The 15,016-nt window shown below is 46.2% G+C and overlaps 1 protein-coding gene across 4 annotated transcripts in view; it reads left to right on the top strand.

The window, feature by feature from the left end:
• Positions 1-414: 414 nt before the first annotated feature.
• C4H14orf39 (chromosome 4 C14orf39 homolog) overlaps positions 415-15,016 on the top strand; it is a 64,301-nt gene continuing 49,699 nt past the window's right edge. For 2 of the 4 annotated variants that reach the window (XM_075926330.1, XM_075926328.1), the window contains exons 1-3: positions 415-781; positions 6,320-6,376; positions 7,454-7,510. In XM_075926330.1, the coding sequence (XP_075782445.1) occupies positions 6,328-6,376; positions 7,454-7,510 (106 nt within the window). In that variant the 5' untranslated portion in view covers positions 415-781; positions 6,320-6,327. Of the gene's footprint in view, positions 782-2,217; positions 2,271-6,319; positions 6,377-7,453; positions 7,511-15,016 lie in introns of those variants that run through there. The other 2 variants (XM_075926329.1, XM_025181399.2) reach the window with 2 other exon arrangements.

The raw sequence follows: 15,016 nt of genomic DNA, 5'->3' as shown, positions 1-15,016 counted from the left end.
CGGCTTAAGTAATACAAATGCAGTTCTTCTGTTAGTACAGCCTTGTGTGTATCTATAGTTTTTTATCCTGCTCCTATGAAAAATGTCCTGACTTTTGTTTTCAGAATTCACCACTCAAAGCACAACTCTACCTTACTGCAACCTTCCCTCTAGCAAGGAGGGTTGGAAGCATCTTCTCCCAGAGACAGATAACGATGCAGTGAAGGGTTATATGGGTGTGTGTGTGTGTGTCACCAAGGACTTGAGCTTGGACACTGAAACCGGCTCTCTGTAGGTCACATTTTCGAGGCTTTCCTATTGCAGCCGGGAGGCATAAAAACCGAGTGAAAACCCTCAAGTCCGAGGGACTCGCGGATGTGAAGCCTCCCCCCCCTCCCCCCCCGCCACACCTCGCTGCTGGGGAAGGAGCGATCAGCTGGCAAACGCAAGCGGTGCCTGCGGGACCCATCCCGTCCGCCTGGGCCGCCCTTGGAGAGGCCGCTCGGGCAGGGCAGACGGGTGGGGGCGCGGGGCAGGCTCCGGCAGTGTCTGAGGGGGATGCTGATGTATCTCCGGGAGGGGCGGGGGAATCCCGCCCAAACCCCAGGGCTCCCGGGTCTGGATCCTTATTCCTCCGCCCCACTCGGCCCCCCCCTTCACCCCCTAGGCAGGCCCGCCCGCTCGCCCGCTCCCTTCAAGTTCCCGCGCGCGGCAGCTGCGTTGGCGGGAGCGGCCCTGGGGTACTAACCTGCCTGCGCAGTGCCCTGAGGCGGGGGTTCACCCGCCTGATCCCGCCCTCCAGGTAGGCCTGGAATTTACCCCGATAACCCCCCAGCTGTTCCCTATCCTGCCCCAAAGCGGGAAGGGGCGGGGGGGGGGTTACCCCTGTGAGCCCCGCTCGCTCCCCATAGCGCCCCGTAGGGAGAGGGGCTGGGGCAGGCCAGGGTGTTTACCTCCCTGCTCCCCACCATGCCCTGAGGTGGGAGGGGCTGGGGCAGGCCAGGGTGTTTACCTGAGGTGGGAGGGGCTGGGGCAGGTTTGGGTGTTTACCCCTGTGATCCCCACCTGCTCCTCACCACGCCCTGAGGTGGGAGGGGCTGGGGCAGGTTTGGGTGTTTACCCCTGTGAGCCCCACCTGCTCCTCACCACGTCCTGAGGTGGGAGGGGCTGGGGCAGGTTTGGGTGTTTACCCCTGTGAGCCCCACCTGCTCCTCACCACGTCCTGAGGTGGGAGGGGCTGGGGCAGGTTTGGGTGTTTACCCCTGTGAGCCCCACCTGCTCCTCACCACGTCCTGAGGTGGGAGGGGCTGGGGCAGGTTTGGGTGTTTACCCCTGTGATCCCCACCTGCTCCTCACCACGTCCTGAGGTGGGAGGGGCTGGGGCAGGTTTGGGTGTTTACCTCTGTGATCCCCACCTGCTCCTCACCACGCCCTGAAGTGGAGGGGCTGGGGCAGGTTTGGGTGTTTACCCCTGTGATCCCCCACCTGCTCCCCACCACGCCCTGAGGTGGGAGGGGCTGGGGCAGGTTTGGGTGTTTACCCCTGTGAGCCCCACCTGCTCCTCACCATGCCCTGAGGTGGGAGGGGCTGGGGCAGGTTTGGGTGTTTACCCCTGTGATCCCCACCTGCTCCTCACCATGCCCTGAGGTGGGAGGGGCTGGGGCAGGTTTGGGTGTTTACCCCTGTGATCCCCACCTGCTCCTCACCATGCCCTGAGGTGGGAGGGGCTGGGGCAGGTTTGGGTGTTTACCCCTGTGATCCCCACCTGCTCCCCACCATGCCCTGAGGTGGGAGGGGCTGGGGCAGGTTTGGGTGTTTACCCCTGTGAGCCCCACCTGCTCCCCACCATGCCCTGAGGTGGGAGGGGCTGGGGCAGGTTTGGGTGTTTACCCCTGTGAGCCCCACTTGCTCCCCACCATGCCCTGAGGTGGGAGGGGCTGGGGCAGGTTTGGGTGTTTACCCCTGTGAGCCCCACCTGCTCCTCACCACGCCCTGAAGTGGAGGGGCTGGGACAGGCCTGGATAGTTAATATACTGGAGCGTGGGCTGTGTGTGGAATTCTGGTTCTATTCTCAGGGAAGTTGGGGGGTTCTGTAGCATCCACCATAATAGCACCTCTCCTGGTCCTCTTGTCCCTGCATGTTGAGTGAGGGGGCTCCCCACAGGCTTATTTTTAAGGCCATTCCTCCCTTTTATTATCCCTCCTCATTAAGGCCCAGCACCCCCATTGTCTCCCCAGGACTGGACTCAATTCATGAGCTTCAGAGGAATGGTAGGGTGTGGCATCACCAGGTAAAAACGAGGCTTCAAGATGCCAAAGTTGGATGATTGCATCTATACATTAGTCTTCTCCCTGGCCTTGATGATGGGAAGATTGGGGTCATGTTGAGGAGTCTCTCATATGCACCATACGTTTATGGCTTAAAGATAGCCCTGCCAGTTAGTGCCTGCTGCCTATGAGCAGTTTCTTGTTCCTTCATCTCTTCTGTCTTCCCTCTGAAATGCTTTCAGAGCCCATAAAGTTCCTTCCTGGACCATTGTTGTGCTAATTGTTCAGCACAGGGCTAAATAAGTGTACCTCAAAAGTATATGCAGCCTTAGCTTATAGATTTTTTTGTACTTGCAAAAATTCATATGCAAAACTTCGTGGCTGCAACTGGCATCCAGGCATACATTTTTGGGGTGCATTTCTTCTGTCCTGCTTTGAGAATTTAACATAATTATTAGTATTTTCTACAACCAACAAGATGGCTTACAGGAGTTGGCTGGGGGCGGGGGTACAGTGTCTGGAAGGGTGGGAGGTGTTGTGCAGGAAATGAGTGGGAGTGCGGGGTCTAGGTGGGAGGTGTGATGCAGGGGCAGGATGAGCAGTGTGGAAGAGGTCTGGGGTAAAGGGAGTGTGGGAGGAGTTTGGATGGTAAAGGGTCTGGGTAGGAGGGGGTGCAGGAGTGGGGTGAGAGTGTGGGGTCTGGGAAGGTGGGGGTCTGGATGAAAGGGGTGCAGGAACAGGCTGGGGGTGGGAATGTGGATGGAGGTCTGGGCAGGAGGTGGGGTGCAATAATGTAATTGGGATGCAAAGTCTGGCTGGGAGGGGGGGGACAAGGGATGGGTTGCCTACCTGGTACAGCTCACAGGAGGTGTGCAAGTGGCTATGTGGCCCTGCACTTGCGGGCCTCACCCCCGTTGCTCCCATTGGCCATAATTCCCAGCCAGTGGGAGTGAAAGCTCCCCTGCACCACTGTTCCCAGAGCTGCTTACTCCCCCTTCCAGGCTCATAGGTTTCTTATCTCTAGTGTAAGGCACAGTGGTGCTGATAACCCCCCTCTTCCACAAGATTCTAGTTTGTATGAAGGAGATAGGGAATAATACTGAAAGTATAATGCAGATACCTAAAGAGATGGCATGTTTCTTATGTTGAATATTGTGTTCAGTCTTATCTCAGAAAGTATATAGAAGAAATAGAAAAAGACTGGAAAATGAGAACAAAAATTGAAAAAAAAAAAGATTAGAACTAAATTTAGAGAGTTGTACCAGAGGAGACATAAAAGAGTCAATCATTATCAGCATACAATAGGTGATGTCACCCTCTCCTAAAACATACAGGGAGGAATCCAATGAAATTTAAAGGCAGCACATTTAAAACAGATAATAGTAAACACTTTTCATAGCATATAAAAATCCGTGGTACTCACAATCACAAGACATTACTGAGGTAATGTGGTTAAAAGACAGGAAACTGGTTAAAAGACAGGAAACAAAAGGTAGGAATAAATGGTAAGTTTTCAGAATGGAGAGGGGTAACTAGTGGTGTTCCCCAAGGGTCAGTCCTAGGACCAATCCTATTCAACTTATTCATAAATGGTCTAGAAAAAGGGGTAAGCAGTGAGGTGGCAAAGTTTGCGGACGATACTAAACTGTTCAAGATAGTCAAGACCAAGACAGACTGTGAAGAACTTCAAAAAGATCTCACCAAATTGAGTGATAGAGCAACAAAATGGCAAATTAAATGTAATGTGGATAAGTGTAAAATAATGCACATTGGAAAAAATAACCCCAACTATACATACAATATGATGGGGGCTAATGTAGCTACAACTAATCAGGAAAGAGATCTTGGTGTTATCGTGGCTAGTTCTCTGAAAACATCCACACAGTGTGCAGCGGCAGTCAAAAAAGCAAACAGGGTGTTAGGAATTATTAAAAAAGGGATAGAAATAAGACAAAGAATATCTTACTGCCCCTATATAAAACTATGATACTCCCACATCTTGAATATTGCATACAGATGTGGTCTCCTCACCTCAAAAAAGATATTTTGGCATTAGAAAAGGTTCAGAAAAGGGCAACTAAAATGATTAGAGGTTTAGAACAGGTCCCATATGAGGAGAGGCTAAAGAGACTGGGACTTTTTAGTTTAGAAAAGAGGAGACTGAGGGGGGATATGACAGAGCTATATAAAATCATGAGTAGTGTGGAGAGGGTGAATAAAGAAAAATTATTTACTTGTTTCTATAAGAACTAGAGGACACCAAATGAAATTAATGGGTAGCAGGTGTAAAACTAATAAAAGAAAGTTCTTCACACAGCACACAGTCAACCTGTGGAACTCCTTGCCAGAGGAGGCTTTGAAGGCTAGGACTAGAACAGAGTTAAAAAAGAGAGAGATAAATTCATGGAGGTTATGTCCATAAAAGGCTATTAGCCAGGGGGTAAGGAATGGTGTCCCTGGTCTCTGTTTGTCAAAGGCTGGAGATGGGTGGCAGGAGACAAATTGCTTGATCATTGTCTTCAGTCCACCCCCTCTGGGGCACCTGGCACTGGTCACTGTCAACAGACAGGATACTGGACTAGATGGACCTTTGGTCTGACTTAGTATGGCCATTCTTATGTTCATAGGTAAATATTAGGGATGTTACTGGGTAACCGGTTAATTGGTAAGCATCACTCTTTACAAAGGGTGATGCTTACTGGAGCAGCCCCCTGCTCGCTGCTGAGTTGGCTGCGTGGTGGGCCTGGAGGGTCTGCCCGTCCTCTTCCCTCCTGTCCTCATTTAATCAGTTAACTGGTTACATTTACCGTTTAACCGGTTAACTAATTAAACAAGATTTAACATTCCTAGTAAACATTATAGTAGTATTTTAAAGAGTAGAGAGTCATATGAATACTATGGACTATCCATAATTACTTTAGCCAGGATAAGTACCGGTATTTGTAAGGGATGTTAGTTCTCATGTTTCAGATCATAAACCAACTGACTGCTAGGATTAAGAAGAAACTTGTTGCATAGTAATTTATCTACTGTGGGTATTTTTCACCTTTATCTGAAGCATCTAGTGCTGTACTATGCTTGTAGTTAGACATTTACAGAGCCACACTGTTTGAATATATCATTAGTATTATGGTGGTTCCTAGAGACCCCAGTCAGGGTAGGTGCTATAAAAACTTACTGTTGGTCTGATCCATGATGCCATTTCCTAAGTATAGTAAATATATGATGTTTTTACTACTGCTTATCTTGCTAACTGGCTATTAACTATGCTGCAGCTGCTCTAGCAGGTGTGTATAGACCAGGGATATAAGTGAGTAGTTGAGTCGACTACTCAACAACTCACTCCCCCCCCCCCCCCCGCCCTTACTGCCTCTGTCTCAGCAGAGGCTCTTATCACATTTAAAAGGCAGAGGTGCAGCAGTTCTGCAGTCGGTGCGAGCTGCGACTACTCAGTCTCAGTTTGCGCTGCCACTGCGAGTTAACCCGCTGTGGCTTTGCAGTTAAAATATAATAGGAGCCGGGCTCCTTGCACACCCAGCTCCTACTACATTTAAACTGCAGAGCCACAGTGGGAGCAGTGAGCACCCCCCTTATTGACTAATGGTGTAGTTGATGGAAATTCTATCAACTACTTGATTAGCTAAATAAATGCTACTTAACATCCCTATCTTCCACATCGGGATGGCCTTTGACAAAATGGCTAAACTGAGAGGAGCAGTGGCTTCACCTTTTGTACAGGTTTAACATGGGGCATCATTCCCTGCGTTGCCCCAGCCTCTGAAGGTAAATATGCATTTTAGAGATTTAATTCCTCCAGACAGCTGTGCTTAGATGGTGCACCTCCTTTTCTCAGCGTGACTCAAAGTCATAATGGAGTTCATTACCATTTGAATAATATACATGTGAGAGATCTATCAGAACAGTTTAGAAAATTTATTTAGTTTTTAAAATATATTTTTTTATTTTAATATATCTTGTTATATTCTTATAATTTTGTCTTGTTTATTCTAATAATATGAGCTTTTGAATTTCTTTCTGTAAGTCTTTATATTGCTTTTTTCTTTTGCTATAGTCCACACAATGAATGACACTCTCTTAAGCAACTTAGACAAGCTTCTGCTACAACTTGGTAGGTCATTAAGTATTATATTGAGAGTGCTAGAATTAAGTAATGTTTAATGGAAGAATTGATTTATAATGAAGATTTCAACTTTAAACAGTCATTCTGCATTTTAAGTAATCAATTTTTATTTTTGTCTTTCTTTTATTATGTTGTACATGGGGTTTTATTGGAGATGGGTCCTAGGAGTTAGTAACTAGGGATACATCTACACTACATGCTTCTTGCACAAGAAGCCTTTTGCAAAACCTTCTTGTGCAAGAGCACGTCCACACCTCAAAGCACATGGCAAAAGTGATGTGTTTTTGCACAAGAGAGCGTTCACACTTCATGGACACTCTTGTACAAGAAAGCTCTGATGACCATTCTGTGAATGGCCATCAGAGCACCTGTACTTTTTCTCATAGGAGCGTCCACACTTGCCTTTTTGTGCAATAGCTGTAGTGCAAAAGGGAGTTATGCCTTGTAAAAGGAGGTTTACCTACACCGGCAAAAGCCCTCTACTCTTCTGTTTAACTGCTGATTTACCTGTGCAAATGCTCATTTGAGGTGTGGACACGCCACAGGTTTTTGTGCAAAACCAGCTTTTTTTGTGCAAAAACTTTGCAGTGTAGACATAACCTAGGGGTGTAAAAAGTTGTTTAAAATGTAACCGTGTAAACGCTAAAAATCCTAGCAGTTTCACGTGCTGCGGGCTTTGCAATATAAATCTTATGTATAATCTGCTTTATACTGCAGAGCCTGCAGTGAAGGTGGCTCCAGGGAAGGCTTCACTAGGGGTTCTTTTATATTGTAGAGCCTGTAGTGAAGCCGGCTTCCTGGGAGCGGAACCGGCAGCCCCTGCTGGTGTCACTTCAGGGAGCCAGCATGTAATGTAACAGAAACTGATAAGCTGATGCTTATTGTTTAACCATTTAAATGATTAAACTTTTATATCCCTATTAGTAACTGCAATATTTGTAGGGAAATATAATATTAAGACATATTATTAAACAGATCAAGTTGTGTTGTGAAATGTTCATTTTTAATCATTCAATTTCAGTTTAGAAAACAATAGTAAATAAAAAATGAATATTTTAATTTCAGTTTTCCAGCTTGAACAAACCTCTTATGCTAAGGAACATGTGAAACAGCAGATCAATTGTGAGTAGTCTTACATTATAAGCCTTTTTTCAGACATTTGAACACATTGTATATAATCCATTAGTCCTAGTACATCATGGCTGTTTTGCACTCAAAGGGTGGACAAATTAATAATGAAAGCTGCCCACAGCTATACTTATTCTCACTCCTCCAGCAGCCTTTGCTTTCTTCTTCTGGAACTTAGTTTCTTCTCTATTTTGGTAATTGATCAAGGGCTGCACTTTTCTATGGAGGGAGTACAAGGTCTGGGATGAAGGTTGGGTGCATAAAGGTGCTTGGGGTAGGAGACTGGGGTACAGGAGAGGGTGTGGGGTCTGAGAGGGAGTTTGTTACCTGGGGCAGAGGATTGTGGTTGCGACCTGGGGCAGAGGATTGTGGTGCAGGGTCCCGGAGGGTGCATAGGTGCAGGAGAGGATTCTGGCCTAGGGAAGGGCTGAAGGAAATATTGCACTTGTCCCATGTTTACCTGATTTCACTAGCCATTTTTCCAGAAATTATTTGTTCATATATTAGGATATGTATTATGGAAACATGGCAGCCTTAAGTCTTCCTGTGCCTCCAAAATGCTCAACTATTTATAGACCTTTTATTATAGAATGTTTGAATATTCTGAATTTATTAATTCCTATCTTTTAATTAGTATCTAAAATTAGTACCTAACTAGGTACCCACTTAGTACTTAACTTGTTCTTCAAGTAAATTCCCTTTTTGTTTGGATTTATTCTGTTGTTGGCTTCTCACTCAGACTTTCTTATGTATCCTTAATAAGTTCTGCATTTCCTCCTTCCTATATCCAGCTTCACTAATCAACACAGTTTTACAACTGGTATTAAGTAGAAGAAAGTGAGTGGAGCTTCACAGCCCAAGGAAGCTCTGTAGCTCATAACTCAATCCAGTCTTCCCATTTGCAAATATTCAAGGGGATAGCTAAATACAATTGATTTTCATTGCAAGTAATTCTATTAAAATCATAGGTTAGCTGACAAGCAGTAAAATTACTTTGTTTCCCACCCCAAACAGTCACTCTAGTTTAATAGGCTGAGGTTCAGATGGATTTAGGAAAAGCTCAAGTTAGTATTTTCATAGTCTCTGTTTCAATCTCATTGCTCTGACAACATTGCATAAAATTAAAGTCTTTACCACTCAGTTCAAACTACCTAACTGTTGGGATTCTGTTGCTGCTTTGCAGGTTTCCTGCTCAGCTGGCATTGTTGAGCTCAAGTGTACTGGAAGAAATTTTGAATCCTCCAGAACTTAGGCCTTTCCACTTTATATAGACTTGTTGATAATGCTTCTGTGCACAGCTCACTGGCTCCAATGCTTAAGGAGCTTTGAGTGCATGCCCTGTTATTAAGAATGGAAAGATCCTGTTCCAGGATATTTGTCCATTGTTTCTCAGAGAAGAAAAAACTACAAGATAATGTTTTTTTTTCAAAGAGAAGCCTAAGATTCTTGATATGATATCCTGTGGCATTTTAATTCATGATGGCTCTCTCCATTTATTTTCTACCCTTTTGAGGGATCAGAAGTTTTAGGCTGCTTGCAAGCCCCAGTCTCAGCTGCAGGAAATTATCTAATCACTGCAATATATAACCATTTATCTAGCCTGTCTACAAATACATCCTTATTTCTCCATAGCTATTTTTATCAGGAAATTGTGTAAAAACTATGTTTTGTAGAATACATCTTTTGAACCGTTTTTTTGAACTGTTTACTGATAAAAATAGCTGTGGAGAAATAACTTGATGTGATAATTAGAATAGACAAAAGAAAAACAATGGAAATATTATACTGACATGAAACCTCTCTTAAAGACCTTCTTCATGTCTTAGAAGATTTATTTAAAGAATCTCTAATGCATATAGGGGCAGATTGTCAACTGGTGTAAATTGATATAGTTCCTTTGCTGTCAGTGGAGCTATATCAGTTGACGCCCGCTGAAGACTACAATTTTCCTGAACGTTTATTGGGAGACCACCTTTACTAAGCAACTTATATTTGTCAGTCCTTATTGTATGAATTAAAGGACATCAACTTAAATCTATACCTCAACTTATATATCACACTTTTTCTGAACACGTTTACATGTTGTTACAAGAAACACTTAAGACTATTATTATAACTAAGAGATTAAACTGTTTTTCTCTGTTTCTGTTTTTATTGCTTTGTTATTCCTTATAGTCGATTTCACTGTTTCTTCTGTGCAGAGTGACTTTCCCCTGGTTATGTGTGTCATTCACACACAGCAACAGAGGAAAGAAAAGGATTATAAAAGAGAGAAATGTGAATGGAAACCCAAAAATATAGACATGATGATTCAAAGGAAGCTGTAATATATGAAACTACTTTTCACAAACTGACTAGTTTTTAAGCTGATGGAATCCACTTAAATTCTCAGCCAATTTATTAAATGACAGAATAATGGGAATCCTTATTGATATTACAGTAGCACCTGGATACCATAGTCAGAATTGGGGCCAGATTGTGCTAAGATGATTCCTACCCTAAGAGCTGATTTTATAATTAAATTGTGTGTATATACAGGCAATCCCCGGGTTACGTACAAGATAGGGACTGTAGGTTTGTTCTTAAGTTGAATCTGTATGTAAGTCGGAACTGGCGTCAGCCGCTGCTGAAACTGATCAGTTTCAACCGCAGCTGAATCTGGATGCCAGTTCTGACTTACATACAGATTCAACTTAAGAAACCCAGGCATCCCCAAGTCAGCTGCTGCTGAAACTGATCAGCGGCTGATTCCAGGAAGCCTGGGGCAGAGCAACTCTGCCTTGGGCTTCCTGTAGTCAGTCGCTGGTCAGTTTCAGCAGCGGCTGACTTGGGGACGCCTGCGGCAGAGCAGCTGCGGTGCTGCTGGGTTGCTCCAGTAGCGCGGCTCCTCAGCGCTACTGGAGCAACCCAGCAGCACCCCAGCTGCTCTGCCCCAGGCATCCTGATTCAGCCGCTGCTGAAACTGACCAGCAGCGGCTGAATCAGGACGCCTTGGGCAGAGCAGCTGGGGTGCTGCCGGGTTGGTCCGGAGCGGCGCTGTGGGACCAACCCGGCAGCCCTCAGCTGCTCTACCCCAGGGGTAGGCAAGAAAAGCCTGGTCTGCTAGTGGGGGCACTTGCTGCACCCCCCCCAGCAGACCAGGGGGACAGGAGCAAAGCCGCGGAGCATGCCCGCAGGGGACAGCCTAAGTGCGCCTGGGCTGTCCCGCTGCGGGCATGCTCCAAGGCTTTGCTCCCAGTCTCCCTGCAGACCAGGGAGACGGAGAGCAAAGCCGCTGAGCACACCCGCAGGGGGACAGCCCAAGCGCGCCCGGGCTGTCCCGCTGTGGGTGTGCTCAGCGGCTTTGCTCCACATCTCCCTGCAGACCAGGGAGACGGGGAGCAAAGCCGCTGAGCACGCCCGCAGCGGGACAGCCCGGGTGCGCTTGGGCTGTCCCCCTGCGGGCGTGCTCTGTCTGCAGGGAGACGGGGAGCAAAGCCGCGGAGCACGCCCGCAGGGGGACAGCCCAGGCACGCCCGGGCTGTCCCGCTGCGGGCGTGCTCCGCGGCTTTGCTCCTGTCCCCCTGGTCTGCGGCAGCTTTGCTCGGGCGTCCCTGGTCTGCTGGGGGGGTCCAGCGGCTTTGCTGGACCCCCCCAGCAGACCAGGGGGACAGGAGCAAAGCCGCCCAGGCGGCGGGAGTCCCGCTTCCTGGGCGGCTTTGTTCCGGGGCAAACGAGCAAAGCCGCCCAGGCAGCGGGACTCCCGCTGCCTGGGTGGCTTTGCTCAGGTGTCCCTGGTCTGCTGGGGGGGTCCAATGGCTTTGCTGGACCCCCCCAGCAGATCAGGGAGACCGGGAGAAGCTTTTCTCGTCCCGGAGGACACAGGTGGCGACCCGCCGCCCGTGAGCTCCGGGGCGAGAAAAGCCCCGTTTGTAAGTGCGGATCCGACATGAGTCGGATCCATGTAAGTCGGGGACTGCCTGTATCATATAGAAATACTGCAGCTGGGTAAACCACAGTTTATATTTTGTTGATTTACTCCTCCTAATAAGGGAAGAATAGATAAAGTAAAAAAAAATGGGAAAGGGGAGGGGGGAGGTAAAGAAAGAAGGCATTTCAGTTTCCACCCACTAGGAATTAATCAAAGATTTCTAAAATCTTAGGCCAATCTTTTTCAGATTTGTCTGATGTCCCTCTTCTTCAAGATTTTAACCAATCTTTAGCTGCCCAGTCAGCCAGGTCTCGGTGCCAAGCTTCTGTCCCTGAAGGCAGCCTGTTCTTCCATCTAGGCAACATGAGTCATTTGACTAGAAGCACTATTCTAGAGCAGTGTTTCTCAACCAGTGGTATGAGTACTCTTAGGGGTATTCAACAGAAGTTGGGGGTACATCAACACAACTGAAATTTGGAGAAAACTGAATTTTTGTTTTAAGTTTTACAGTGCTTTATTGTTTTAGGGAGGGGGGATAGCTCAGTGGCTTGCTAAACCCAGGGTTGTGAGTTCAATCCTTGAGGAGGCCATTTAGGAATGGGCAAATCTGTCAGGGATGGTACTTGGTCCTGCCATTAGGGCCGGGGACTGGACTTGATGACTTCTCAAGGTCCCTTTCAGTTCTATGAGAAAGGTAAGCAAGTGGATAGCTAGCAACCATCCCTTAAGATTTTTGTACTTTTTACACCCAATAATTTCATTGCTTGCCCAGCTACAATTAAGTTGTTTAAACAAATGTGTTGCAACAGTAGAAAAAAATTTCATGTTTCTGAAAATGGTAGGTACTGTGTTTACTTACACTTTTTTTTAAAAAAGGGGTACTTTATAAAAAAAGGTTGAGAAACACTGTTCTAGAAAACCAAGTTAGAGAGTTTCTAAGATGATAGACAATATTCCAAAATACAGTTTTGGGACATAATTTTAAGGTGATAGCCATTGTTATGTTAATGCTCCTGCTGCTTTTAGCCAAAAGGATTATATCCTGGGATATTCCCAATGCATGTAAACCAGTGTAACTATGGGGAATTCATATCTCTAAGAGCTGTTTGTGTCCCATTCACTGTAACCTATGTACAGACCCATGTAAATGAAATAGTTTTCTGCTAGATCAGCCTTATCACAAAAACTCCATTGTACTTGTTGGTAATGTCAGTTAGTACAACATATTGTTTCTTCTTCCACTAGTGTCTCTATGGGAGCTGCACTTCAGGCATGCATGTCACTCTGCACCTTTCCTAAGATATTTTTGGTAGCTGTGCCCATTCAGTGTGTGCATAAGCCCTGCACATCTTTGTGTGCTGTATCTAGGATATATAGGACTATGTAGGTGAATTACCCTCTTCTGCCCATTGACAAGATTTTTTTACTTGTTCTGCTTTTCCCACCATCATAGACTGTATGTTGAAATTAAGCCTTGTTATTAATTGCCTCATAAAACACCCTTTTGAGAAATTAACTATGTGTTCATTGCTGTACCTAACCATGAAAGCAAATTTCTTGGTGACCAACCCTGCTTTTGGGTTTTAGGGTCAACGACTTGGGGGCTTTAATGGCAGATCCCCAAATTACAATGTTCATTAAGGAAAAGGGCTCATTATAACCATATCCTCTGAGTTTTATACTATCCAGACCATTCATACTTCATTTATTTCCTTGAAACCTCATCAGACTGGGCAGGAGATTGCTTTCCATATCTTGAATGTCACAAAAGTTTTAGCTTTCTATCTAGACAGAGTAAAAACATTCAAAAAGTCTTCCAAATTATTTCAATTGCAGACAAATCCAAATATGTCCACAGTCTTTACCCCAAGACTCTTACGATAGATGTCTGGGTCTATTATCTCATGTTAGGAGTCTGTCAACATTCAGCCTCCTTATAGAGCATTCTACAAGATCTCAATCTTTTTCTGTGACATTACTCAAACATGTTCCAGTCTCTGAAACTTACAGAGAACATAAGAACATAAGAATGGCCATACTGGGTCAAACCAAAGGTTCATCCAGTTCAGTATCCTGTCTGCCAACAGTGGCCAATGCCAGGTGCCCCAGAGGGAGTGAACCAAACATAGACTCATAGACTTTAAGGTCAGAAGGGACCATTATGATCATCTAGTCTGACCCCCTGCACAGTGCAGGCCACAGAATCTCAACCACCCCTCTTAGAATAATCCTCTCACCTATATCAAAGATATTGAAGCATTCAAATACTTTGAAGGACCCAACATGCAGAGAGTCCTTCAGCTGTGATCTGTGCCCAATGCTACAGAGGAAGGCGAAAAACCTCCAGGGCCTCTGCCAATCTACCCTGGAGGAAAATTCCTTCTCGACCCCAAATATGGCGATCAGCTAAACCCTGAGCATGTGGGCAAGATTCACCAGCCAGACATCCAGAAAGTTCCCTATAGCAACTCCTATCATCCCTTCATTGACCTATTTCCAACTGATAATGAATGGTCAATTAGTTACCAAGATCCTGTTATTTCATCCAACCATCCCCTTATCATAGAATCATAGAACTGGAAGAGACCCCAGAAGGTCGTCAAGTCCAGCCCCCCGCTCTAGGCAGGACCAATCCCATCTAAATCAACCCAGCCAGGGCTTTGTCAAGCCGAGACTTAAATACCTCTAGGGATGGAGACTCCACTACTTCCCTAGGTAACCCATTCCAATGCTTCACTATCCTTCTAGTAAAATAGTTTTTCCTAATATCCAATCTGGACCTCTCCCACCACAACTTGAGACCATTGCTCCTTGTTCTGCCATCTGTCACTACTGAGAACAGCCTCTCTCCATCCTCTTTGGAACCTCCCTTCAGGAAGTTGAAGGCTGCTATCAAATCCCCCCTCACTCTTCGCTTCTGCAGACTAAACAGACCCAAGTCTCTCAGCCTCTCCTCGTAGGTCATATGCTCCAGCCCCCTAATCATTTTGGTTGCCCTCCGCTGGACCCTCTCCAATGCTTCCACATCCTTTTTGTAGTGGGGGGCCCAGAACTGGACACAATACTCCAGATGTGGCCTCACCAAAGCCGAATAAAGGGGAATAATGACATCTCTGGATCTGCTGGCAATGCTCCTCTTAATGCATCCTAATATGCCATTAGCCTTCTTGGCTACAAGGGCACACTGTTGACTCATATCTAGCTTCTCATCCACTGTAACCCCCAGGTCCTTTTCTGCAGAACTACTACTTAACTGGTTGGTCCCCAGCCTGTAACTATGCTTGGGATTCTTCCGTCCCAAGTGCAGGACTCTACACTTGTCTTTGTTGAATCTCATAAGATTTCTAGTGGCCCAATCCTCCAATTTGTCTAAGTCACTCTGGATCCTATCTCTGACCTTAGGCGTATCTACCTCTCCCCCCAGCTTAGTGTCATCTGCAAACTTGCTGAGGGTGCAATCTATCCTCTCATCCAGGTCATTAATAAAGATATTGAACAAAACCGGTCCTAGAACCGAACCTTGGAGCACTCCACTAGAAACCGACCGCCATCCTGACATCGAACCGTTGATCACTACCCGCTGGGCCCGG

The sequence above is a fragment of the Pelodiscus sinensis genome, chromosome 4, assembly GCF_049634645.1.
Source record: "Pelodiscus sinensis isolate JC-2024 chromosome 4, ASM4963464v1, whole genome shotgun sequence".
NCBI lineage: Eukaryota > Metazoa > Chordata > Testudines > Trionychidae > Pelodiscus > Pelodiscus sinensis.
The sequence above is the reverse complement of the archived record's forward strand: the minus strand, read 5'-3'. Positions and strand labels throughout refer to the sequence as shown.